Genomic DNA, 23,972 nt, shown 5'->3' with positions numbered 1-23,972 from the left:
TTTTCGTACCCATAAGATGAGATAGTAGACAGCGCCTGTGGGAAGACTTTATCTGCGAAAATGACTACAGTCAGGTAGGCGCAGACGTCGAGGTTCGATATGAAGGGGTACGGATCATCCTTTGAGCAGGGAAAAGCGCGAACCTCCCACCACTCACCCTGCGCAGTTTCGTTCGATTTGCTCCACAACAACTCCACTTGCAGGTTACGCAACGCCTCTGCAAGTAAGCCAACAAGCAGAACGATCAGGATTGCGTCGCTTATCTTTTGCATAGAGCTACGATTATGGCAGGCAAACCATAGTTTTCATTATCACTATATCTGTCTATACGGACACTTTAACAGATCATTAAATATTGCGCAAATAATATGTACATTAATTTCCTGTTATAATTAGGAAAAATCGTACTGTAATTAGTAGTAGATATTCGACTGGTTAACTTGCTCGTCTAAGACATCCTAATTAGATTACACTCACTTGAATCGGGATCACTTTCAAAATAGGTGACCCTCTTTGCCGAACCCTTTCGAGGCACGTGTATGAATTTCGGTAACAGAGGCGGCAAAATGGCGAATTTATCATCACCAGTGTTGTTTACGCTATGTCTGTTCGCACTTCTAGACAACATATTTGCCATCTGCTCTCGCGCCTTTTGGTCTGCAAATTCCTTGCTGTCCTCAAGTGTCGTTGTCTGATGGCGGTAATGCGTCACAAAAAAAAATACAACAATTAAAAAATAAATTTGATGACCACTTTTCACGAGCCCCGCTTTCAATAGTACAAATGAACTACATCGCTATCAAGTGACACGAAGCGCACACAGGGTTCAATCTCAGCCTAAATTCAACCTAAGTACGCGATTAATAAAGGTCAAGCCAGTCTATATATTGGCTTGAACTCTGCTTGGCCCATAGTCTTGTGAGCGTTGCGTATCTTGTAGGCTGCTGTACGGACAGAAACCTAACCTAAATAGGGAAGCAAACAGATATTCACTCAACAGAAGACGCAAAAGCTGTGTTTATTTGTGACAGCCAGAGTATACAAGGTTCTTGGAACTTTGCGGACGTTGTAACCGTACGCATAATGTGCACGATAAACGCACGTTCAACTTGATTGCATTGTAACGAATATCGTATACTAAAAACAGAAAGATCGCTTAATAGAACAGTCTGTATCTCAATAGCAAAGCATTGGGTTTTAGGTTAGTAGCCTCTGTCCGGGGTTGGTTGGGGGGCAGTTTATGGACTCTGATTACGTCATTCCGCTATCACAGCAGCATAATCTGCGAAATGGTAACTTATTAAAGAATATGATCGCATTACTGATAAATTCAATGCAATATTAAAATAGAACAAATTAAGCGATTTAAAAAACACTGCTTACAAGCTGAACCGAGCATGACAAATCATCAAGTAAGGTTAGCCTATTATTTAAATGGTGTACCTATGGCATGCAGGCAAACATGCAGTTGTCAATGGAAATAGTTTAAAATTTACCAGATGAAACGGCTTTTCTTTAGACTTTTTGCCCTGTAATCAAATAAAATATGTTCCACATTGAAATACCGGTAGTATTAAGTCATTTTGGGATAACGAACAAACGGATCGCGTTAGCAAAACAGCAGCTAGAGAGAAATTTGGTCATGCTAAAGGATTTTGTTCAAATTTTATACGTCTGTTTTAAGATAAAATGAATAACAGAAATAGGCCATCATTCAATAATAAGGACAGTGACCTGTTACGAGATGTCTATCGTTTATAATTTGTAGTCTACATGTTAAGCAGGTCCGATTCTCGTTCAACGCTAATTGGAGTTTATCACTCTAACTAGTATTAAACATTATACTACATGCAACTAGTACAGCTCATAGAGAGCTACCAAATGAAGCGGCTAAAATACAATAGTATAGTTCTACTTGCTGACGAGATGACCTCTGTGAATCGTTTTAGATCGAGAAAATTAACAGACAAAGAATCGAGCGTCGATAGAAATAGCCTATGTTAGTACAGGTCGTCACAGGACTACAATGCCCTCAGTTGCCGATCCGCCGACCAACTATTTATATACAATGATCAGATGACGCTATATAAACAATATAAGCAATGATATTAGTTCGAGATTAGTCGAGATCCCTAATGTAGTATAAATGACATGTGGGACATGTGTTAAAACTGTGCGGATCATCGGCAACGACACCGAGGATGAGCTCCTACTGTGTAAAAATTGGCTTCTAATGGTGTACGATTTAGGTATATAATTAGGAAAAAAAAAGTGGATTTACAATAGAAGAAGGGCCAACTTGAGCAATGAGGCACTTTTCTTTCTGTAATAGATATCTGTGGAGTTGTCTCCGTTAACTGCGAGCTTGCTTTCGCCTTACCTTTTTTTTTATATGCGCCATACGTACGTGTATATACGACGTATGGTTACGAACGTCATGACTCAATAGGTAGGTGTTAGATACGGCTGTACACATGCATGAAAGACTCACCGGGTCAGCATCCGAATCGTTCTTCTCCCTGTAGAAAGTCAGCTTGACCTTAAGTTCAAGTGGGGTGGTTTCATTAAGTAGATCTTTACGGAGCGCCTCTCTCGACGGTGGCGATATGCTCCAAACGGCGGCGGAGTTGCCGTCGAGCATCGCTATCACAACATCGCTCTGGTCGTAATTAGCAAGGAAATTCAAGGCACGACTATAGTCCTTGTATCTTCGGTATAACTCCTCAAAGTCGCCGCTAGAAATTTTCTGTATGTTGTTCTTTTGTGCCGATATCGAGAAGAGCGGCTCGTACCCGCCGATACTGAGCTGTATCTGACACTCGTCCGGTGGCAGCGAGTGGCCCACAGTATTTCCAAGGGAGAAGAGCAACAACGGGAACCATATTATAAGGATGATCAGGAATAATAGGGTTCCACCCATACCGTACTTGATGAGCGAAGACCGCTTCGCGCCTCGAGGCGTCGGGTATTCTTCTTCGGCACGACGCTGGCACTTCAACATGAATATGCTGGCAAATATGTCCTCCATCTTGAGCCAATTTACCAGGACCATACTCGTGTCGGTCCATATCCAGTCCATCAAGCTACGTAGTTCGTAGAGAAAGGGTACCATCATGTAACCCTTAAATAGAAAGTAGTTGAGGTAGTTGTACTTTTTAGTAAAGAAGTTGCCCAGAATGCGTGTCGGATAGCCGCAACGAATCTGATAAGCTGAAAGAAGAAAGTAGACACATTTGGTGAAATACCACAGTTTCGGAGGAACCGTCTCCGAGAAGCTCTTCTGGCTAATGGCTGGCAAAGCGAAAAACATCCAGATGTGAATCAGTACGACGATCGCTTGTTGGAAAATTAGTTTTCCTGTAAATGGAAATAAAAGAAGAAGGCTCCTATGTGATAGGAATGTTAATAGTGCTTCGGCCAATATCAAGCAAAAAAAATGACGGCAAAATTTGATGTATTTATCATTTGCGTCACATGCTAATGCAGTCTGTAATTATTTTATAATAGTTGTTTTATTATAAATACGTACCAAGGATGTACTTCCTGAGGTAAAGGGCCCGGTCGATAACGATAAGGCCGAATTGGGCCAGCAGCATGATAAGGAAAGGGATAGGAACTTCGTTTTTCTCAAAGTAGGCCGTAACCCCCTCTTCGTTACCGCCGGTGCCGAACGCCCAGTAGCCAAACACCATTACAAAAAAATTGAAAAAGTCACAGAAGAACATCCACGCGTAGACGTCCGTTGCCACCTATTTTACATATATTTATAATATCGTTTAATAGATGATCGGTAGAAAGTACTGCTAGTGATTACTTATGTATGTGTGCCTAAATCAAGCGCGCTGATATAAGCAGCAAAAGGAGGTATGTCATGCTTGATACATACTTATGAATTTGTGATTGGAGGTTTTTCAGGAAAATCTATGCAAACACTGTGACCTAGCTGTTGAGCAGCTACGAGAAATCTTGTTGTCAGACAGACCCCTGCCCCCACCCTGGATTCTGTGGGTTATTCTAGCTGGCGTAAACGTTACTGGTAGCCAATTCAGTCCACTGAAGTGCGAGGGAGTAATTCAAGTTGAACTATGACATCACAGCTTTATTTTTGCAGCGTTTTTTTGCTTGGGACGCACGTACCCTACCGAACTCATTATTCGAGTCTAAAGCCGCATTTGGAAATGAGTGAATAGCCAGCTTGAAATAACCGTTCTTACCTGATAGGGTGGGTGAAGCAGATTGGTGAAGAACGACTTAAATGGGGCCAGGTAGTAGTGCATACTGGAGACAATTAATAAAATTTATTGTAGTTACTTCTGACTTCTAGAACGAAAATAATTACAATGCTGATATATCCATAGATTGATCCCATTTTATCATTAATAACTAACATCCATTATTATTTCAGCTAGGTGGCTTATAATTAGACAACAAAAACCTAACAAACCCAGTGTTTTCTAATAAACGCTCTGCTCTTAATTACGATCATCACCATGTGTATGCAGCGTAAGTTAAATATAGGATAATATAGTAGTATTTTAAACTAGTTAAAATTGATAGATACTTCGAATACTTGATGTGTTGCTTAAAACTTTTTACATATAAACTACTAGCGTCTTTTCAGATTGGCTTTTATTTTACTCACCCTTGAAGGAAAGAGCTGACCTTTATATCGATGGCTTCGTCGTCGTCCTCTTCGTCCATACAATCATCGTTTTCGGACAAGATGTGATGATTCAGAAAACCGCCATCGACAACAGTTCCGCCATGAAGCGCAACTGTTTTGATGATGCCGTGTTTGTCTTTACCGTTATCTTTTTTCAACTCCTTTTTATCCTCCCTTTTCGTGTTTTTGTCACTCACGTCTTTTCCAGTAACTTGAAGGCGATCGGAGGATGACCCTGAATCGTCGGTATCATCGACGAAGCTTCGATCCGTGTCCTTCCAAAGACCTAGGCTCTGTTCAAGATTTTCCCAGATAGCAAAAATAGAAACAAATCACGAGAAAACAAGTTTTTTTTGGATAGTCTTCAAAATTCAAAATAACGCGGGCGTAAACACTAATAAAGTTCTATGGACGAGAGATAACGTCTATGATAAGAACTATCAAATCAGCTCGTTAACTTCGACTACAGCAAACTACGCGAAGCAAACTAGTTGAATAAAAGAAAAACACTATTTTTTATACGTTCAGTTGAGAAATTATATAAAACGAGCTTACTTTGAGCACGAATCGATGCAAAAATACGAGGAAGAGTAGCATAAGGTCGTAAAGCGCGTAATTCGAATCTCCACTGCGTTTTTCTATGCCGAGCATTTTCGGCGGATCAAACGTAGTGCCTCGTAACGATCCTGAGTCCCACTTGAAGAAGTCGAATTGGAACAGGTATTTGACAACAACAATTGCTTCTGTATACGTGATGATTGTGATCCAGAAGGTTTTTGATGGACGCGGAACTGACAACGAGCCCCAGAGGAAAACCATGAATGGCAATGGAAGAGATAACAATGTCGCTGTGCTAATCTGATTGTAGACGATACCGAGGTAACACACGATCTCAGTTCGCGCATAGAAAGCGTACACAAGTGCAGTGAAGAACTGTGCTAGAAGTGGTTCGCGCTTGTCGGTGTTACCGGATAATGCGTCTTCGCTTAGGTCGTTCTTAATCTGTAGGAGTTCCTGTTGGACATAATCCACATAACGTGTCCAAGGTAAGCACCGCACCATGCAAAACGGAAGTATTAGTTTTGCTCATGCACACTCCTGCACGCACAAGCCCACGAAATAGGTTGTGTCGCTTTTACCAATACTAATAAGTATTTGAAAGCATGATCTTGCAACCCAGTACAGTCTAATAACAATTCGTCTAACAAACAGTACATAAGATCTAGCCCTGTCTTTTCATTTGACATTGAAAAAATATAAGAATATATCTGAAGACTACAAAACAAAGTTATACAGGCTTGTGTCTATTACATAGTATTCGATAAATCTGGGAAGTTAACAATACTAGGTGAATTTAGGCAAAAGGAAGAGGTCTCTCAAAGCCTTAGCCTCTCCTAGTAAAAAAGCAAATTTTTCCAATTAGAAAAAAGTGATCTTTTAAATGATGCTAATGAGGTAGTCTAGGAAACTTCCATTTATTACTCAAGAAACACAACGATGTATCGATTACCAATAGAGAAGCAGCAGTATTCGCATTTCTAAGCGGCCTTTCGCACCCACCTGCGCAAGTCCCTCGCTGTTGGATATTTTGTAAACAGGTACCCGAGCAGACCGGTTTTGATATTCTTCGGTTAATATCGCCAGCCCATCGGGATAACGCTGCTTAACTAGCTCTTTGTCTTTGTCCAGAAGTTTGGCAACCTCTCGATAGCCTCCGGAGAATGAGTGGAGCTTTGCGGTAGCGCTCACCAACATACTAGATACGAGAGTGTTAGCAATTGCGAGATACTTCGCCAACTTCTCTTGCCACGTCACTGTAAATCAAGATGGTGTTTGTATCCAAAACAAGAAAATCGGTCGTAACTATCCACACTGACCACACGAGACCTCGATCTGCGCAGGACATTGAATGCAATGTTTAAAATGTTGTGATGAGATGACGACCCTAAGACAGATATATGAAGCAATGGGACTTAGCTATCTACAGTAGTAACTGGGTTTTCGCACCTATATACTTACTCAGAAATGTGTAACAAGAATAGGTACATAAAAAAGCCAAATGTGTTTCTTTGTGTCTCTCGATTGCGTTTTTGTGTATTACCTAAGTGTATATGACCAGCTTACACGCTGCTACGTACATATGGGTTCCTCCTGTGCTTCAGCACCGGCTATCTCGCTATCTGCCAGTACGGCTGCGGCCATTGAGGATGCTGGAGATAGGCCACTTGTTCCACTCTCTGTCGTATGTCGCTGTCCACGCGGGAGCTGAACAGCGGCCCGCTGAATCGACGGCGTCGATGCCGTTGGTCGCGAGATCACAGTCGATGGCTATTTTCAATATAATACGTATAAACAGTTAATAAAAAAAACCAACGAGCATTCCCTTTCTTAGGCGACTTTTTCAGCCAAATGTTTTTTTAGTCCAAATCGAAGTGATCTATTAGGCGTTAGATGTTGTGTAAATATTACGCAAAGCATCTGCTTCTGTTCTGACTGTTTTTCTCATTTTTACCGTGTCGTCGCCTACTTGTCGTGAAGGCTGTGATCCAATAAATCAGTTTCCAAGGAGCAAAGTTAACAACATGATAAATTAACCTAGACGACCTACCTTCTAAAGAACCTTTCATGTGAATCTAACGCAAAAACTTTCTCTATAAACTTATTTCGCACTGCGTTGTACATGCTGCCGGTCAACCAAACCTTTGCTTGGACTTGGTCGTCTGTACATACATTTCGTATGTAGCAATATATTTAGCTTCACCATGCATGACGTTACCTTCTCTATGAATTCGATATCTCTGGTAATTCACAAAAACATAGTGGGTAAACATTTGCTATAAAACTACTTGCTGACTGGTCAATATAACCCCCCAAGCTTGTCGTCAAGTCGCAATAGTTAGTAGCCTTTAGCACACCTACATTCGCCGATGCTTTCTACACGTTATTTTTTGACACACTCATCGACAATATATTGTACCTGTACAGGGTCCAATAAACGCGATCCCCCCGCAACCTGCCATCGCTGTAAAAAAACAACTCTACTGAATCAACCACTCGAGGCCTTCAGCGAGACTAAGTTCTTCGCTATTGATAATCACACATTTACCTGAATATAGTTATGTAGTACGTTTGATGATCAAATACAAGTTCCCCATTAAAGTACTTTGTCCACAAGTGACTTACTACGGCAGTTGATGCCTGTGAGTGGCTAGCGGATCGCACGGAGCGATCAATAGAGATAATGGCACTCATTCCTGACGAGTCTCCTATCTCCTCGCCGGTTTCAGTGCGGGCTTTAGTTCTAACCATCGTTGCGGACTGTCCTTTCATGATATTTGACAGCACAGCGTTCAGACCCTGTAAAATCATTGCACACAACGTTATCACTACGAAATTTACCTATTAACGTAAGCATTGAAATTATGAGAGCCAAAGCTAACAACTCATCTAAAAATGGCTCGCTCATCCCGTAAATAAAGACTAGTGAGGTTGAAGTATAGCCAACCTTCGTTTTGACATCAAAATCGTCGCTCGATTCTTCCCTTGATGTACGGACTGCAAGATCAAGCGGTTCCTCGAGTTGGTCGCCGTCGTCGAACAGGTAATAGTCTCCCGATCGGATGGCTGTGCGAAATCAAGCACACATCTTTCAGATTCAAACAGTACCGATTTTATCAAAAATTTATATCATTCAGGCGCGTACAGATCATTTCGTAACGTGCAATGCTTTCGTAGCAGTTTATACCGATGGCATACAACACATAGAACAGATGCTCTCGACACGTTACTCGACACCAAACATAGCTTGAACAGGTAAACTTAATTGTTTCTCATTCGAATAAATTATGTCGGTGGCTTTATAATATCCTGTTGGCTACTAACCGTTTTTGTACATGATATAATTCCTGGAAACTACTCATGTATAAATCCGTAGGGGAAAATCCTATAAAAGGTATCTTTATAGGCATGCCGGAGACAAATATATGGGATGACAAACATTTAGGCAATGTGCAAACACTTAGTTCACATCAATAAAGTGCCACTTCATTTTATCAACTGGATACCTATATATGTGCTTCTAATGGTTTAATAAAACTACCTTTATCAGTGCTGTTCTAATAGTTTCCGGCAACATCTTCAAAAAATACTCGATTATTAGGTAAGGGCGTCAACGATACCGAATATATAGTTTATAGCTGGTTATAAAAGGCACACAGAGATCTGTCTTTTTTCCTACACAATTCTACCCGTGCAAGCACGCAATTCTGTTTACGTCTTAATAATAGGTATTGTTTGATCACCAGCGGTTCACTAAGCTGAAATTAGGGTATGTAAGTGTAAGTGGCTAAGTCCTACAGCTCGGAGCAGTGTTTTCACACGGTGTTGCACACACTCGAGTCTTAAACGTTTGCTTATCTGATAAAAATCAATGGTAACGTTATGATTGTGTGGCATCATACACACTACTGTGCATAATATCTATTTATGAAATTTTATAAGGACCAATGTTAAGATCTTAATCCTAACCTTACTTTTATGCTCTTTTCAGGCATATTGACTTTTAACAAAACGAGTATATTTCTCGTCCAGTTGCTATTTATCGTTTAAGCTAATAGTAGGCGTGACGCATCGACAGGTAAAGCATCATCCATGGTACCGAGGCATAGAATTCCTCATAGTTGAAATCACGAGTTCCGCTTTATAAGCCTTTTGCAGGAGTCCAATAAGCTCGCGTTATTTAATCCACGTTTCCATCTTGCAAAAACAGTTGTTTATAATGATAGCAATAGCAAAATTCATGGCACATAGCATACAGCCGACACTGCGTTCCAAGATGCTGGCATATGATTGGGCGGAAAATGAAAATTGAAGAGATTTAATTAGAGGCGCAATGGCTTCTTTCCGGTAAGATCACGTTCAGCCGTTACGTTTACTGGCACATCTGCCCTCAATCTTACAGGTGGTATGTGAGCTGAGGGCGAATGTGGCGGTGCTGCCCCGCCGTAGGATCTGCGATGCAGTCTCAATCATATGGCCTTGCAGAGGGTCGCAGTAGGAATCCAGGTAAGCGGTCCAACCAGCGCTCACCGGGGACATCGTCAAAATCGTCGTCGGCGATGGCGGAGGTGGGGAAGATGAAGACCAAAATGATGACTCGCTTCTCTCTGGCGTTGAATAGGACGCGTAATCCTCTGTATAGGCGGCGCGACCAGTTTTTATATAGAGCAATTCCAAAAGGAGACGATTCGAAAGCGTGGTTATCATCATCGTCGTCGTCGCCGTCGTCATCATCATTGATATCATATTAATCTAGAGGTATATTAGGAATCGTAGATAGGATCACACAAACGCGTTAAACAATATAAAAAATTTGCTAAAATTGCAGACATGCGTTATGCTTCGTTCGGTACTATCGCGGTTCTTGATACCATTCCACAGAACAGTTGAAATAATGACGTTTCTTTACATTGATAATCAGAGCGTGCAGGTAGCAGTCCCGTTTTCGGATTCCCCGCTTGCAATAATAGTTATCTGGTCTCAGTTAAACCGGATCGCTAACAATAGCTTTTTCGCCAGTTTATCGGATCTACGGAAAGTCGGACATTATTAGCGAGATAGCTAAACGCCTCAGTCCGGCCAAAAGTAGCATTAATGAAGATTCTTATCCAGAGACTCAGCGAACTACGCCACCATAAATGATATGAAGCTACGTGCGCTATCTCGAACATCTTCTGATTTCCACCTATCTGAGAAGAGAATTAGCAAGCTAAATTTTCCCGCCCAGAAAGTATGTTATCTATACGTAAGCAGATAAATGCTTCGTGTTATTGAATTCCGCTTTTCTGTGCCACACTGCAATGTTAATAATATTTTTCTTTCTAATTTTTAAGATAATTATAATAATGATTATTATTAAAAATCAAACAGTGAAAGTAAATCTAGCAACAACGCTATGCTAACATTGTGAAATTTCGCCGCGGCACACAATTATTGGCAAATCGTGTTAGGTAATTGTATGTACCGCATCGTTTTGATTGATACTCGTGATCGTTAGTACTGCCGCTCGTTGGCAATACACACAAACGCAGACATACAGGTTTATTTGTATAAAAGTCGTATTCTTTTCTGGAATCTTTTCCGGAATCGTAACTTTTTCTGGAATCTCCTCGAGCCTATCGTTGTCAGTGCCTTATTGCATCTTCGGCCGCTGAAAATGCCGAGAAAAAACGGGGGCGTATCGCCGATGATTACACATACCTTGATAGTGGGTTTCCGGCTCGACATATTCACCTTCGCGCTGTTTCCTCTGGTTTTCTCGAATGCGATCCATTTTCATTCGAATTTTCTCCATTATCTCACGTTCACCTTCACGTTGTTGCTTGACCTTTTCCATTCGCAGAAAGTGAATTACTTCGGCTCCCCTTGAACTGAGTTCTTGTTGAGCCAGAATCTCAATGATCAAATGGTGGAAGTAATACGACGTAAATAGGCGTTTTTGCAGTAGGAGGAATCCAAAACAGATGCCGTCCCACAGTAAACCCGCTTCGGTCGTTGGAGCGAGACATTTCTCAGGCGACACCTACGCACGCGCACGACCGAAATATGAGCAGGTTTACTTGCTTTACAGTGGAGGTAATTTACGTGGACAAGACCAATTTGACAATTATGTTTTTTAGTATCACACATAACAAATCCAATCAACAACTTACCGGAATTTTAATTACTTGTTTTGGACCAAGTTTTTTCAGGCAAGCAATGCCAAGCAGTTGTACGAGCCAGCAGGTATGATATGCCAGATCTTGTGAATATACGCATCCGAGCACCTAAAACGAAAGTCATTTGTACGTTATCTGAACGTATAGACGGTTAAACGACTCTCATTTCCTGCGTCCGTTAAGAACGCATGGCAATTTACAAGAAAAATTAGCTTATTAATCGTGTCCTATTGCTGTTGACTTCTACTTCTTTAATAGTTTAATACTTTTTTAAAAAGTTTAATACTTAAAATAACTATTTGGCACCTTGCAACTTCCTTCCGAATGTAATCCTCGCTCAAAGTAGGCAAGTTCGCAAGAGAACTCAAAACTAACCTGAAGGATGCACTTCAAAAGTATAATAGCCACGTTGAACGTAAGAAGCGAGTTCCACCAACTCAACAGCGTTTTTATCGGCTTCAGATAGAATTCGTTGCCGTTCCAGAGGAAGAAAAAGCATGCGAGTATGTAGAACAGTGCGAATAGTGAAATACGATTGGTGCCAGCCAGATACATGACAGCCAGCGTGACCCAATAGAATAGGAAGAACACGCCCGTTTTTACCCGATTGAAGTAGGCTTTGTCACCGATGAAACATGGGATGGGGTTGGGCTTCTCACCAATGAACTGGCCACGAGGATCGTATATTTCTCTATTACTACCAGCGGGATATGAAGTTCCCTCTGTTGCTTCGATGTTAAATACGACAAGCTGTGAGCACGACAGAATCAACTGGAAGCAGTCCACTGCAAAAAACGAGTAATTCATACGTATATTAGACGTACTCATCTTGACCAAGGGATGCAAACCATTAGTAGTATATGAAAATCTAATTGTATGCTCGTGCCAAATGTTGTTTGGCTATTAAACATGCCCATTCATGATTCTAGCCAACCCACCAAGAATTTTTCGATGCGCCACTCGGTTCCGATAGTCCGGTAGGAAAAGCCATTCAACGGCTTCTTTAATTTTGTCATTCTCACTGTACCATGGATATTCTGCAATACAGCATCACAAAGACAAATGCACGCAAACAGCTCGCACGTTTACTACACATTTCTGTTAGGCTTTATCCTGTCTGTTTCCGGGCCATTCATACGAGTCTGCGAAACGACCAATCTTGTAATTGACATCGTGATAGTTTATATTTTCCCTAACGAAACCCATAGGCAATTACCTAGCAAGTTCCCTTGGTCCGACCACTTCAACAACTTCTCCTAGAGGTCTAGCCATTTACCTATGCAAAGTCCTGGAGGGAGTCCTACTGAAACAAGATACTGCAATGGGATTACGATGCACAGGTAGATGATATAAAACGGCCATAGTCGGGCCAATGTGTGCCGTCGCAGAAGAAACATGCAGCACAACCAGAACGCCGTCAGCAATGCGTAGACGTCCAAGCGGATCCCAATACAGGCCACCATTGTTACAAGACACATCTCGACACCAAATTTGAAAAAAGCATAATTGATGAGGAACTTGACACAGCCGAAGAAGTCGCGGTCGGCCATGCGACGGGTAACATCTGGCCATACGACGCCCGTCGGTAGATCGGGCAGACCCCGCTGGTGGCGGTCGAAGTACTGATGGGTCTTCACCATTGCGTTAAGGGTGAACATTGTAATCAACGCAATATAGCCTTTACAATAGTCCGTTAAGTGTGATGTCTTCATAAAGCCGATCCACTCCCTGCATCGTAAAGAGAAATAATCTGTATAAAAATGGAGGAACCTGCGAGCGTATGAAATTATTACGAGGACAGAAAGCGTGTACAAGAAGTCGCACACGACTCACTAATACATTGAGTATCAGTAGTGAATCATCTTACCTGTTGTCAATAGTCTTGTTGAAAGGATATGGAAATGGACCGGTTGTATTTAAGCCGTAGACTGATTTGCACGTCGTCTCCCATCCCATGCTGTCGACAAACTTCAGTTGGTAGATCATTTTCGATACTAGAAGCACTGCGGTCCACAGTGCGCAACAGTGTACCATAAACTGGTGCAGACTCCGCAGTGGCAGAGCAATTACAATGAGCCCCATGTATAAAACGTGCATAGCGCATACATCGTAGACGCAGAGCAGGAATACAGCAAGAAACATCAGTTTGGCCATGTGAATCTCCAGCAAACGCCAGACCACGCGTTCCAACTCACTGAGGTAGGCCTTGATTTTCTCCAGCTTGAGTTTCGCAGTTAGTTGAACGTCTGTGGACGGACGACGCTCTCTCATCGATTGTATTCGAGTTCCGGCTTCTATAGCTGCTACGGTAAACGCAAGATGCCAGTGCACGGGTGTACGAGGCCGATTCTACGGTTAGAAACTAATTTTCTAAGCTCATATACTTTGCGAACAAACATATTCACACACAGCCAGTTTATCTGTCAGCCCAAGGCGTTATCATTAACTAATAACTACCTACATTTTCCGCTCTTTTTTCCACTACGCATAGTCTACTGAGCATTTACACCGGAATATAAACCGCATACGACACAGCAGTAGTCGTATCGATTGTACTGGCATAATAGGGGGCATATTTGAATGTAGGCGTCACTATATTTGGACCGACTACTCTATATACATTTCAGAGGCATTTTTTTATTCGCGACTAGTTAGGCATGTGCTGATAATGTAGCATTTTGCAATATACTAATTACATGCGTCTGTGTCGAAGAGCGATTGAAAAGCTATTTCCAGTGTAGGCGGAAACAACAGTTCACTAAAAAGATGCACTAAAACAATGCAAACGTACGACGATATACCATTTGTGACAATGAAATCATGCTATTTATTATTCAGCCTACTGATTGAGCCTTCTTATAATAAGGCTATTCTAATTTTTAGCTTACAAAGCGACATCCAAAGTCCTAATCCATCTGTCGACCTTGGCCAAGATCGTCACGGAGATGTTACAGGCTTTTATTTTATTTACCTTGTCTTTCTTGTTTCCTGTTTTCGCGCTCTTTTTCAAATCGATCCTTAGATATGACCGTATCGGGAGTTGGCGGTTGAGGACTATCTGCATTCGAGCTCACTTCAATCTGTATTCGCTCATCGATAGGCGAAACATTACTACTCGAAGCTGTTGATTCTGTGTGCGGTGCACGATCACCCCACGCTTGCATGTTGAGACGGATAAAGTCCTTGTGAAAGTAATGTAGCTGAATGATTGTTACAATGAGAAATATTGTAGGTGTCAACAGTTTGAGCAAAAGTGAACCAGGATCCGAATCGTAGAGCTCCAGTCCAATATCTTTCTGCATCGCTCTCGAAACGTGTAGATACGTCTCCCAATAGTCGGCGAAATTCTCGAATTGATAGGTGTAGATTAGAATCAGTACCATCATTGAGTATATGATAACGGTCAATAGGAAGCCGTACATCACCTTTATCCAAATCCGATACGAAAACTGAAGCAACACAATATAAATATAAGACTTGGTTATATAAATGTATATACTAAACGTAGTATTTCCTACAAATTTGTCAGTCTTGATTAGAACGTTAGAATAAATCTGTACCACAACCCAGGTCATGCTAAGTTAATAGCAAGGGTTCAACGTCTTCTGACGAATGATACCCCCGTTGTCGTTGAACGTATGCGTTAAAAGCGACGTGATACATCATCTTCTTAGTTAATGATTTGACACCCAAACCCAACTCTGGGCCGTGGCTGATCAAAAAAAGCTTTTCAATTCCAGAGACGAACAACTCACTGCCCACTGACCATTTTGATATATGACCTTGCCCCATTCTCGAAATTTTTAGCTCACTTGAATTCCCACTAGAAATTATTCATTGTTTCACAATTCGATCATTTCCACAAAGATATTTTCAAATGCTTAAGGAAACACTTTGATACTTACACAGAACTAAATCGGTATTAAAGATATTCGTGGTAAAATTATTCGAAAAAACTACAACGCTAAATAAAACGATATTGAACATCGTCACAATACCGAGTGCAGTCGTAAGCAGTGTTTAAGTTATGGCCCATATTCAAATCCGCTATAGCAGATTCGAGCACGGATAAAACAACACCTGCAGAGAAACGCTTCAGTCAATCGCACGGTCCATGGGGCTTGACGGGGAGCAGGCGGAGTTTAAGAAGGGTCTTCGACTTAAATGTTTATTATTTATGGGCAGACCATTGGTAATGTAACGGATTTTCTCATACGGCTATTCGCTATTTTCAACAGGTGTCTATGTAACAGCTGTTTTTTACACAATTTCGACCGATAAAAAAGCTCGATTTTAAAGAGGTGAGTCATAGAAGCTCACCTACTGTTTGTTACACCTGTGGGGCGATAAACAAATCTTACATTCAAAGGCATGACGTCAGTACCTCATGAAGTCTCTTTTTGTGTATGCATAATGTAATATATCCAGCGTTCAAATATAAACCCGGTATGCACGCGTCAACATGCGCGCACGTTAAGGGCGTAACTTAAGCAGAAAAATTAAATTTATGTCGTGCACAAAAATAAGCTAAAAAAGGGATGACTGGGCCTTATTGTCTTTGAAGCTACAAAACGTACTGCCTTTGATCAGGGCCCATTGAATTGTCTTGCGGTATAATAATAATAACGACAAGATGATTCAGTGGGCATAGATCATGGAGTAACCCCGCTGAAACCGTTCGCTCAATCGACTGGCGTAACGCAGCGGAATCATTTGAGTTTTTTGCTGTTCCCGCTGCAGCTGAATGATTTCTCGTTCCATTTAAGGCTCGGCAGACTAGGAGAAAATGTTGCTTTATGCTGATTATCTTGTCATCGTTTGTAGGGGTCGGACTTAAAGCTGACTGGATAATCAAAAAGAGTGGATAAGACAGAAGAGATGAAGCTGCCTTGTCACGTGCAATATACTACACATACACGAATGATTTTGAAGTACGTAAACACCTTAAAGTGCTTGAGTGTGGCCTTGTCTTTGAACGGCTAGACCGTCGCAAAGTTTATGACGAGTAGAGAAAAGTGAGCGGTAGTTTCTTGCATGAGAATATGAGTTACCACATGACTCCTTATCAAAGGCGCTAGCCCTGTTGAGGATAGCGGTGGCCCCACCTGCTTACTATTTCATTGCTATATGTTTCATAGGAACATCCTTTTCCTAAGCAACTCGAAAGACTGGATTGTATTAAGCCTTTCTACCTCAAGCGTGGCATGGGGCTGCATCAGTCATCGTTGACCACATACCTGTATCTTTTAGGTATTAAAGATTTAAGACTCGAATTCAAACCCCTCGCTGCTCCCGCTTATTAGAAAATTCATTAGCGCATGGGAGATAAAAATAGCGAAAATGGATTCCGATTTTTTTTCGCAATAACGATAGATAATGAGGCCTATAGGCTTAAAAACTTCTAAAGCTTTAGCACTTTACAATTTCAAATTTTGAATTTTTAATTTGTGCGTTTATAAAATACAGTTATATTTCTACAAACACCGATAAGCAAGGCTCTTCTTCTTCTATCGTAAAATTGTAATAAGCGGTGCATGTAAAACAAATGGTGACGATAATCAAGGAAAACTGATAGTTACAGGAACTATCTCTGTTATATAGGTTTTTTGCCGTAGTTTTCTGTAATTTAATTGAATTTCACGGGGAAAAGGCTGCAGAAATAGCCACTGTTTATAATTGCTATAAAGGGAGTTCATATGCTTTCAATATCCTTCAAATTTTTGAACGAAAAAAAAAACCTGGTTTGACTATTATTAGGTGAAGCCCGATGCATTTTCTTATTGTATTGTCTGTAGAAATAGTGGACCTATCTATATAGACCAAAGGCTAAATGTGCTGAGCTGTATAAAGGACAACAATAGGGCATTAGCGATGAATACTAAACAACTTCTAACAATTTGAAAACCCATGTGGAGGTGAAACTCGGTGCAAGTCTTACCCCTTATTTTTTGAAAAAAACGTTAGCCAAAAAACCCCGCTTTTACCACACATTGAAACTACTTTTTAGAATCTAGGTTAATAAAAGCACGATATTTAGCCTAACTACATAATTTGGGGGGTAAGTAGTTAAGAAGCAGCACCAGAACAACAGTTCCCCCTTACTTTAAGTACGAAAATTTTCATAAATTGACTGACTTCTCTGCAGCACAACATCATTGCTGTCCCCTATAAGTACCACGTTGGACTAAATGTATCGTCGAGGGTATTCTAAACAGCATGCCCTCGTATTTTCCAACCAGAACGTGCAAGCCACTCTTCTACCTTGTCTTAATTTACCTGATATACGAGTATGAAGAATAGGAACAGAACCATGTACACGATTCGGTAGAGCACCACCTGATCTCCACCGAGGGAAATAACGAACAACATTACAGCCACCACCCAAATCCAGACTCGAACCAGCAAGTTGCGACAGAATTGGCCGAGGCGCCGGATGATTTGATTGGCAGGCCCAGCTGCCAACGCTGTCGACGTTGATCCGTGCCGTCCTGGAAGTTGATCGTACAGATGCGGCTGGTCATCTTGGTTATTTTTGGCCATTGCCCTCTTGTGCTCCACATATTGGCGCAGCGTTAGCCAAAATACGACTGTATAGAGAATTTTAATACCGAGCGCGCGATAACTGTTGTATCCATGCTTGACAAAGCCGACCTGGTTGAGGTTAATTTTGCCAATGTGTACCGGTAGTTCTTCATCATTGAGGTTTAGCGAATAAATAAATTGGAATAGAAGTAGGATTTCGGCGTAGATGACGAGAGCAGGTGAGTTCCGTAAGCACGCTTGCCGTGAGTTAGGCATCATCCAAAGAAGGCACGACCACAACAAAAGGACAAATGTCAGCCAGCTATGATATGTGATACTCCATGCCTGTAACAGAAAAATATATGAACAATCGTTTTCAATTTTATAAAACTCCTCTAGCCATTTTGGCGTGGCTTTATGCTGCATCTATTGAACCATTTGCCCGACAACCATAATGCTTTGGGTATTCCAGCGAGTGCATTCACTATGACATTATTTTGCAAGCGGTGGCAGAAAAAGCCCGCCAAAAATGGCGCAGCAGTGATTGATACGAGTAAACCGCGCAATGGATAAGCTTGAGGCCGAGTGTAGCCAACGATAAACCAGAATAACTTTAAGTTCATCCTCCGAGTACTGTCTGGTATCACGTGTAGCTCGTCAGTAAGTATTCGGTTCGAATCACCCATTTGTGCAATTCGTAGAATTGATTGGCGTCAGGTTCCAACGGTTATTAGAATAGCATCTTACCATCATTATAATCAATGTGATTACGTAGCTGCCTTTAAACAGGAATCCGACAAAATGTTGTAGAAAGGCGTACAGTTGTTTCCATTTGCCATAGCGTTGGCTACATGTTCGACTGTGTTGCGACTGCAATTGCGAAGCGTGTGAGTTATCCTGAACGGCATCGTCGTGCCCCCCAGAATACCAAAATGCAGTCCCCGGTATCGCACTCGTAGTGGGAACGCCGCTTTCAATCGCCAGCGTCCGATGCGCCGGGCTCATGCTGTCGTAATTCCTTTGTTCATTCTCGACCAACTAAAAACAAGCATACTCTTTCTTTACTTAGCCTATAATATCCGTAGATTCGCGTATCCGTCATGTATCGAAGACTCTGTCGATACTTAAATCGAACTAAGACGAGTATTATGTTTTCTATCATTTGCAAGCGTTATTCCATTCAGTGAACTTCGTAGGTAAGTACGTAGATACGATCAATAGTACATGAGAAATTATTTACGGTTCGGGACTATACGTTGAGTCTAAGGACCGCCGTTGTGCACACATATAGAACAACTCCCTAGAGTCCCGCTGTCAGCAGACAACAAGTTGTACTTACATTTGAATCGAGTCGTTCACTCTTGCGCCTACGTACGGGAGGTGAAGAGTGACTTCGTTGCGAGCCCCTCTTCGATGACTCGCTTAAACTTATGGGAAAAATGGATTGTGAACGTCGGCCGGCTGTTCGTAGTCCGCCCATAACACCGCCACCGCTCGCTGTATTCTCAGCCTCATGAGTTCTATGAGGTCTTCCTAGACGGGTCATGGTGCACGCTGAAAAGTAGAACCAAAGAACTATGAGCGGGTGCACGAACAGAGTCCAGTTGCTATCATTGAACGACAGGTCTCGAACGTCTCGATTGTCCACTGTGTCAGCCGAAGATGAATTGCACGCCGGTTTGCGCAAAGCTACGAAGCCAACTAATCTACAATAAAACAAACGGTGTATCAAGCATTAGAGGCGCATACGTTTAAATTACGAAAATAAATTATTGGATTTAATACAAAATCAGTATGTAAACTTTTCTGACTGAAGACAAACGTTTCTATGCGTGCATGTCTGTGTTTTACGATAAATCGACAAGATAGCACAATCACTGAGCAGTAAACCAAAGAGATAAGTTTGTAAGGTTTGACCAAGTTATACTAGAAACTGTGGAATTAATTTACGTACCTCGCATGCAAACTTTCAGGCGCGATAAATTCTTGCGAGTAGTCTAGCTGGTAGATGTACAAAGCGATATAGTGAAATGCGGCAAATAATACTAGTAGCGTTCGTAGTGTACGATAGCCTTCTTTAAGGGTCTTCGAACATCCCAGCCATGTTGCCACGCCGAGAAATGCTGCGCGAATCGTTCGACAAATAAATTAGCTTATTTTATAACATTTATATAATATTTATTTTAGAAACAGTTAGCTGATATACTAAGGTGACTGTTTTTCCTCAATTCCCTAAAATTTCTAACGAAAATAGGGCGGCGTCGCCAAAATGCTGCTTGTAAAAATCAGCAAGTTAATCCTTTGGAATTTTTGGCCGCATCAAAGTTAGGTCATCTCTAGGGAGGGTTGGAAGACAATATTTTTCTTTCGTGCTGCCTTATAGCACTGCGTACGAACCGATAAAGTAGACCAGCGAGAACAAGGATGCGTGCAGGATGCCGGCTGCCGCCATCGTCAACAACACAACAAGTTCTCCTAGGTAGAATAGAAACGAAGAGGTAAAGTACCGGTTTTGTCTAGTCGAACTCTGATTGGGCGAATGCGCATTGTTACGCTCCTGTAGATACTGCAAAATAAACAAAATGATTATAGACGCTAATGGAGATATTGGATCCATGCGAAAGAAAAAGTGAAACTAGGGCATCTACTGCTGAAAAATTGAGTTTGCAAAAAAAATTTCAAAAAAATAGATGGTCCCAAATATAACAAATAGATATTTCTATCTACAGTGCAGCTAACTCGTTGCTATTTTGAAAATTTACCAGAATTAGTACTTCTACGATCTCGGTACAAACAATAATGCACATTTTAGCTGATAGTACTTAACGTAAGTAGTAACGATATTAGGAAAATTACAGAGAGATAACGAGCGTATCGTCCACACCTCGAGGGTTCTACCTAAAGCAAGTATTCGACTTGGTAGTTCGCTGCAGTCATTGGCAGGTATCGTGCATGTTAATTCTCAGTTGAACGGGCGCAACCCTTCGGCTTTAGATGCAATAATTGGTACATGGCTAACAAAAAAATATTTATTCTAAAGCCAAACATTTGGTGAGATTCGAACGTCGGGAAGACATACGCGGCACAATTACGAAAGCTAAAATACCACTAGTTTATATCCTGACCTGTGGTTGAGGTTTGTCGCATATGACGTAAACGAGTATGGAGAACAAGAAGACGAAAAAATCGGCTGCCACCAGGCGGACGCAGTCGATAAACGAAATACCATTGAGACGATGTAAACCAAACAATGTCAGAAGTCGTTGTTCCAATGCGCCTAAAAGCAAAACGAAAAGTGAATCAACGTCGTTGAGTTACATAAGGTCAACTTATCCAACTGAAAGTCGACTCTCTATGATCTCATCAAGGCGTACACACAACTTAGTAAGTGATTAGGAATAGGCAGTTGCCGACAGAAAGCCTTAGCTGATTAATTTTTTTTTATCCTATCATCGATTTTACCGCTCCGATTTTCGAGAGTGTTCACAGTCGTGTCAGAAGATATTTATTCAAATTATCTATCTATTGCGAGAAAACTATTATCTATTTTCCTATACTATATCATACAGTAACCCAAAGCAAATTGCTGTACTTTAACAACGTCTAAAATACCCTTCGATAATGTTTGGTATTGCCGTTGATCAGCGACGGATGCCGAAAATGATACTTGGCGAAGACAATACTGGGTTATAAAAACATGGGCCCACTAATACTGGAGCTTTTGTTCTATTTTGATCCAGCATCTAGCTTTTAGGACGTAAACAAACTGCGTATCGCGTTTAACCGCACACATGATATTCGTTCCAAAATCTATTTACTAAAAGCTGGTAGCCGGCTCTACTGGAGCATTACTGTTTGTATTTTTATCTGAGTAAGTTTTCAGCGGGTTAGCCTCACTTGTCAGAGTCATCGCCGCTTTACCGTTACGCCATGAAAGGCAACGAAAGGGTTACTGCAAATTGGCCTGGGTTGCAATTTATCATCCTAAGGACAAAACAAACCGTTTAATATGAATAATAGAGAAAGCGAAATCTATCATAATTTTAACTTGCATAAGTTCTAATAGTAACCAATATGTGGCAGTATAACATTCTGCAATCATTCATTTTGACGTATTATACATACAAATAAATTACAAAGATATCAATGCTTTGTCTCCTTCCTTACGCATTTAAAGCGCGCTATTAGGCAACGCTCTCAGATAGCCACTGAGGTGGCGCTGCCTTACGCTGTGCCGTTGCATTATTTACAATAAATTTTGGTTAGCCCTAATAAGCCGATCATTACATATTATATCCCATGTGTTCTGCAAGACTGCATGACCATTACCCATACACATACAAGTTATGATAATGTTATCACATAAGAATGACAAAGCTTGGTTGTGTGTGATTTTCTTTTCAGATAGTAACAATGATTGCAAAATGTCTTTAGCGCAGCCCACCCCGATTTTCTATTTTATTTATTTATGAATAAATAAGCAAAACGGAACATAAGAACAGTTTGCTGTTCTTGTATGTTTATTAGTGTGACAGAGACTCTTGTACGAATGTATGGTCCTAAAAATGCATCATTGGGATAATTGCATCGTCTCAGGAACTGTTCTTCATAAATCCATATCTCTATGTTTTACGCTAGCTTCCTGTCTAAGGCCAAAATCTAGTCCTTTTTGATAATAGGTTACGTTGTAGCCTAGATTCTGCAACCGTCAATCACTGCCCTTTTTATCTATGTTATCGCCAGAATTATCATAGGATAACTCAAGGCTTTCGTTATGCGTTTGCACTCATAGCGATACAAGCGCTCTAGCGACCTAACCAAATGGCTTTGCACTAAAAGGGCAAAGACTGCATACTCTAATAGATTTCACAATGCCCCGTACTTATTCACTCGATGAATTTGCCATTTATAATTTGACTTAGCGTGTTGACTTAAATAAACGGACTTGAAATACATTTCAACTTACGTTTTCGACAGTACCGGTAGCTCTAGGACAACAAATACGAGGACAAGAAAGACAGTGCCAATCGTGACCATAGGCAAGATAAATAGCCCAAAGTCTATTTACCTTGCCCAGAGTCCTATTCTATCATCGACCTAACCCATTTCGCGTATGGCCCACAAAATGTTCTTCAGTTTCAGCAGGTGTTCTATTTACGAGTAAAGCGGTCACACTGGCCTGCGATAGAGCGTTGTCGTTGTTGTCCCCTTGGCCAGTTCTTCACCCGTTACCACTCAGTAGTAATAATTTGATTGAATCCAAGATAGGTATGGAACGAGAGGGTGTTTGAATTTCAACCGCAGAGGCAGTCTGGTGGCCGGACGACTCGTAATCATTCAGGCGACTGCCTCTCGTCCTTAGTTTCTCGTCTGTAGTCAGAACCTGAGAGGTTTCGCCGTCCCTCCGTCCCCTGGCCGTAAACTTCTTGCTAATCCGACTATTGTAGTCGTCTTTCGCTTGCCTTGCTGTTATCCTTTCGGCTGCATAATGCAGCACACTGTGGCTGATAATGTAGCATTAGTAGGATAAAGGCATCTGTTAGCGATTATTTATTTATCTAATGCAAAACGTAATAAAAAGCAGCACGACGTCGAGAAAACTGACATCACATATTAATTTACCTGCTAAGCAGAAAAATATATGCCTACAAATTGTGCCTCTCGTCCGAAGCTAGCGTAAACAAACACTTTTTCTTACGATAATAAACGCGCCCGCGCTAAGGAGCACGAGAATATCAATACGCCTTCCTGCGTCTGGTTCTCCATACGATGAAACTTTGAAACGTAAATATATTGAATCGGCCTACTGTCCAGTACGTTGGCAACTTACCATATTTTGGGAACTTAACTACAGCCATAAGGAGCAATAGGTTTTACAAGTTTTTTTTTTTCTATATTCAACTATATCGTGTTTTTAGAGTACCGCTTAAGCCTAGTGAGTTTTAGTACACATTTATTAAACCCAACAGAGGTATACACTCTGACGCGTCATGATTAGTGTAGTGAAAATGCCTGAGTAACTAATATTGTCATCGTAGTCACTCGCACGACTGCCTTAAAACGAGTTTTGA

At 41.2% G+C, this 23,972-nt stretch overlaps 1 protein-coding gene and 1 long non-coding RNA gene across 7 annotated transcripts in view; one reads left to right on the top strand and one right to left on the bottom strand.

The window, feature by feature from the left end:
• Piezo (piezo type mechanosensitive ion channel component) overlaps positions 1 to 23,972 on the bottom strand; it is a 52,547-nt gene that overhangs the window by 2,621 nt on the left and 25,954 nt on the right. For 3 of the 6 annotated variants that reach the window (XM_022793786.2, XM_086981023.1, XM_022793780.2), the window contains 26 exons: positions 21,027 to 21,178; positions 20,299 to 20,467; positions 19,856 to 20,024; positions 19,241 to 19,607; positions 18,649 to 18,939; positions 17,656 to 18,246; positions 14,351 to 14,828; positions 13,247 to 13,682; positions 12,656 to 13,107; positions 12,318 to 12,416; positions 11,755 to 12,164; positions 11,374 to 11,487; positions 10,922 to 11,243; positions 8,169 to 8,287; positions 7,847 to 8,020; positions 7,641 to 7,685; positions 6,802 to 6,991; positions 6,224 to 6,477; positions 5,219 to 5,677; positions 4,643 to 4,956; positions 4,215 to 4,278; positions 3,530 to 3,749; positions 2,492 to 3,357; positions 1,497 to 1,529; positions 478 to 691; positions 10 to 217 (listed from right to left, as the gene is read on the bottom strand). In XM_022793786.2, the coding sequence (XP_022649521.1) occupies positions 10 to 217; positions 478 to 691; positions 1,497 to 1,529; positions 2,492 to 3,357; positions 3,530 to 3,749; positions 4,215 to 4,278; positions 4,643 to 4,956; positions 5,219 to 5,677; positions 6,224 to 6,477; positions 6,802 to 6,991; positions 7,641 to 7,685; positions 7,847 to 8,020; positions 8,169 to 8,287; positions 10,922 to 11,243; positions 11,374 to 11,487; positions 11,755 to 12,164; positions 12,318 to 12,416; positions 12,656 to 13,107; positions 13,247 to 13,682; positions 14,351 to 14,828; positions 17,656 to 18,246; positions 18,649 to 18,939; positions 19,241 to 19,607; positions 19,856 to 20,024; positions 20,299 to 20,467; positions 21,027 to 21,178 (7,210 nt within the window). The remainder of the gene's footprint in view (positions 1 to 9; positions 218 to 477; positions 692 to 1,496; positions 1,530 to 2,491; positions 3,358 to 3,529; positions 3,750 to 4,214; positions 4,279 to 4,642; positions 4,957 to 5,218; positions 5,678 to 6,223; positions 6,478 to 6,801; positions 6,992 to 7,640; positions 7,686 to 7,846; positions 8,021 to 8,168; positions 8,288 to 10,921; positions 11,244 to 11,373; positions 11,488 to 11,754; positions 12,165 to 12,317; positions 12,417 to 12,655; positions 13,108 to 13,246; positions 13,683 to 14,350; positions 14,829 to 17,655; positions 18,247 to 18,648; positions 18,940 to 19,240; positions 19,608 to 19,855; positions 20,025 to 20,298; positions 20,468 to 21,026; positions 21,179 to 23,972) is intronic. The other 3 variants (XM_022793783.2, XM_022793784.2, XM_022793785.2) reach the window with 3 other exon arrangements.
• On the top strand, positions 8,287 to 10,048 carry LOC147757294 (uncharacterized). Its single transcript, XR_015321880.1, has 2 exons — positions 8,287 to 9,299; positions 9,624 to 10,048. It is a non-coding gene; the product is annotated as an uncharacterized LOC147757294 (long non-coding RNA).

This window comes from Varroa destructor, unplaced genomic scaffold (assembly GCF_002443255.2).
Source record: "Varroa destructor unplaced genomic scaffold, Vdes_3.0 BEIS01000002.1, whole genome shotgun sequence".
In the NCBI taxonomy this organism is placed as follows: domain Eukaryota; kingdom Metazoa; phylum Arthropoda; class Arachnida; order Mesostigmata; family Varroidae; genus Varroa; species Varroa destructor.
The sequence above is the reverse complement of the archived record's forward strand: the minus strand, read 5'-3'. Positions and strand labels throughout refer to the sequence as shown.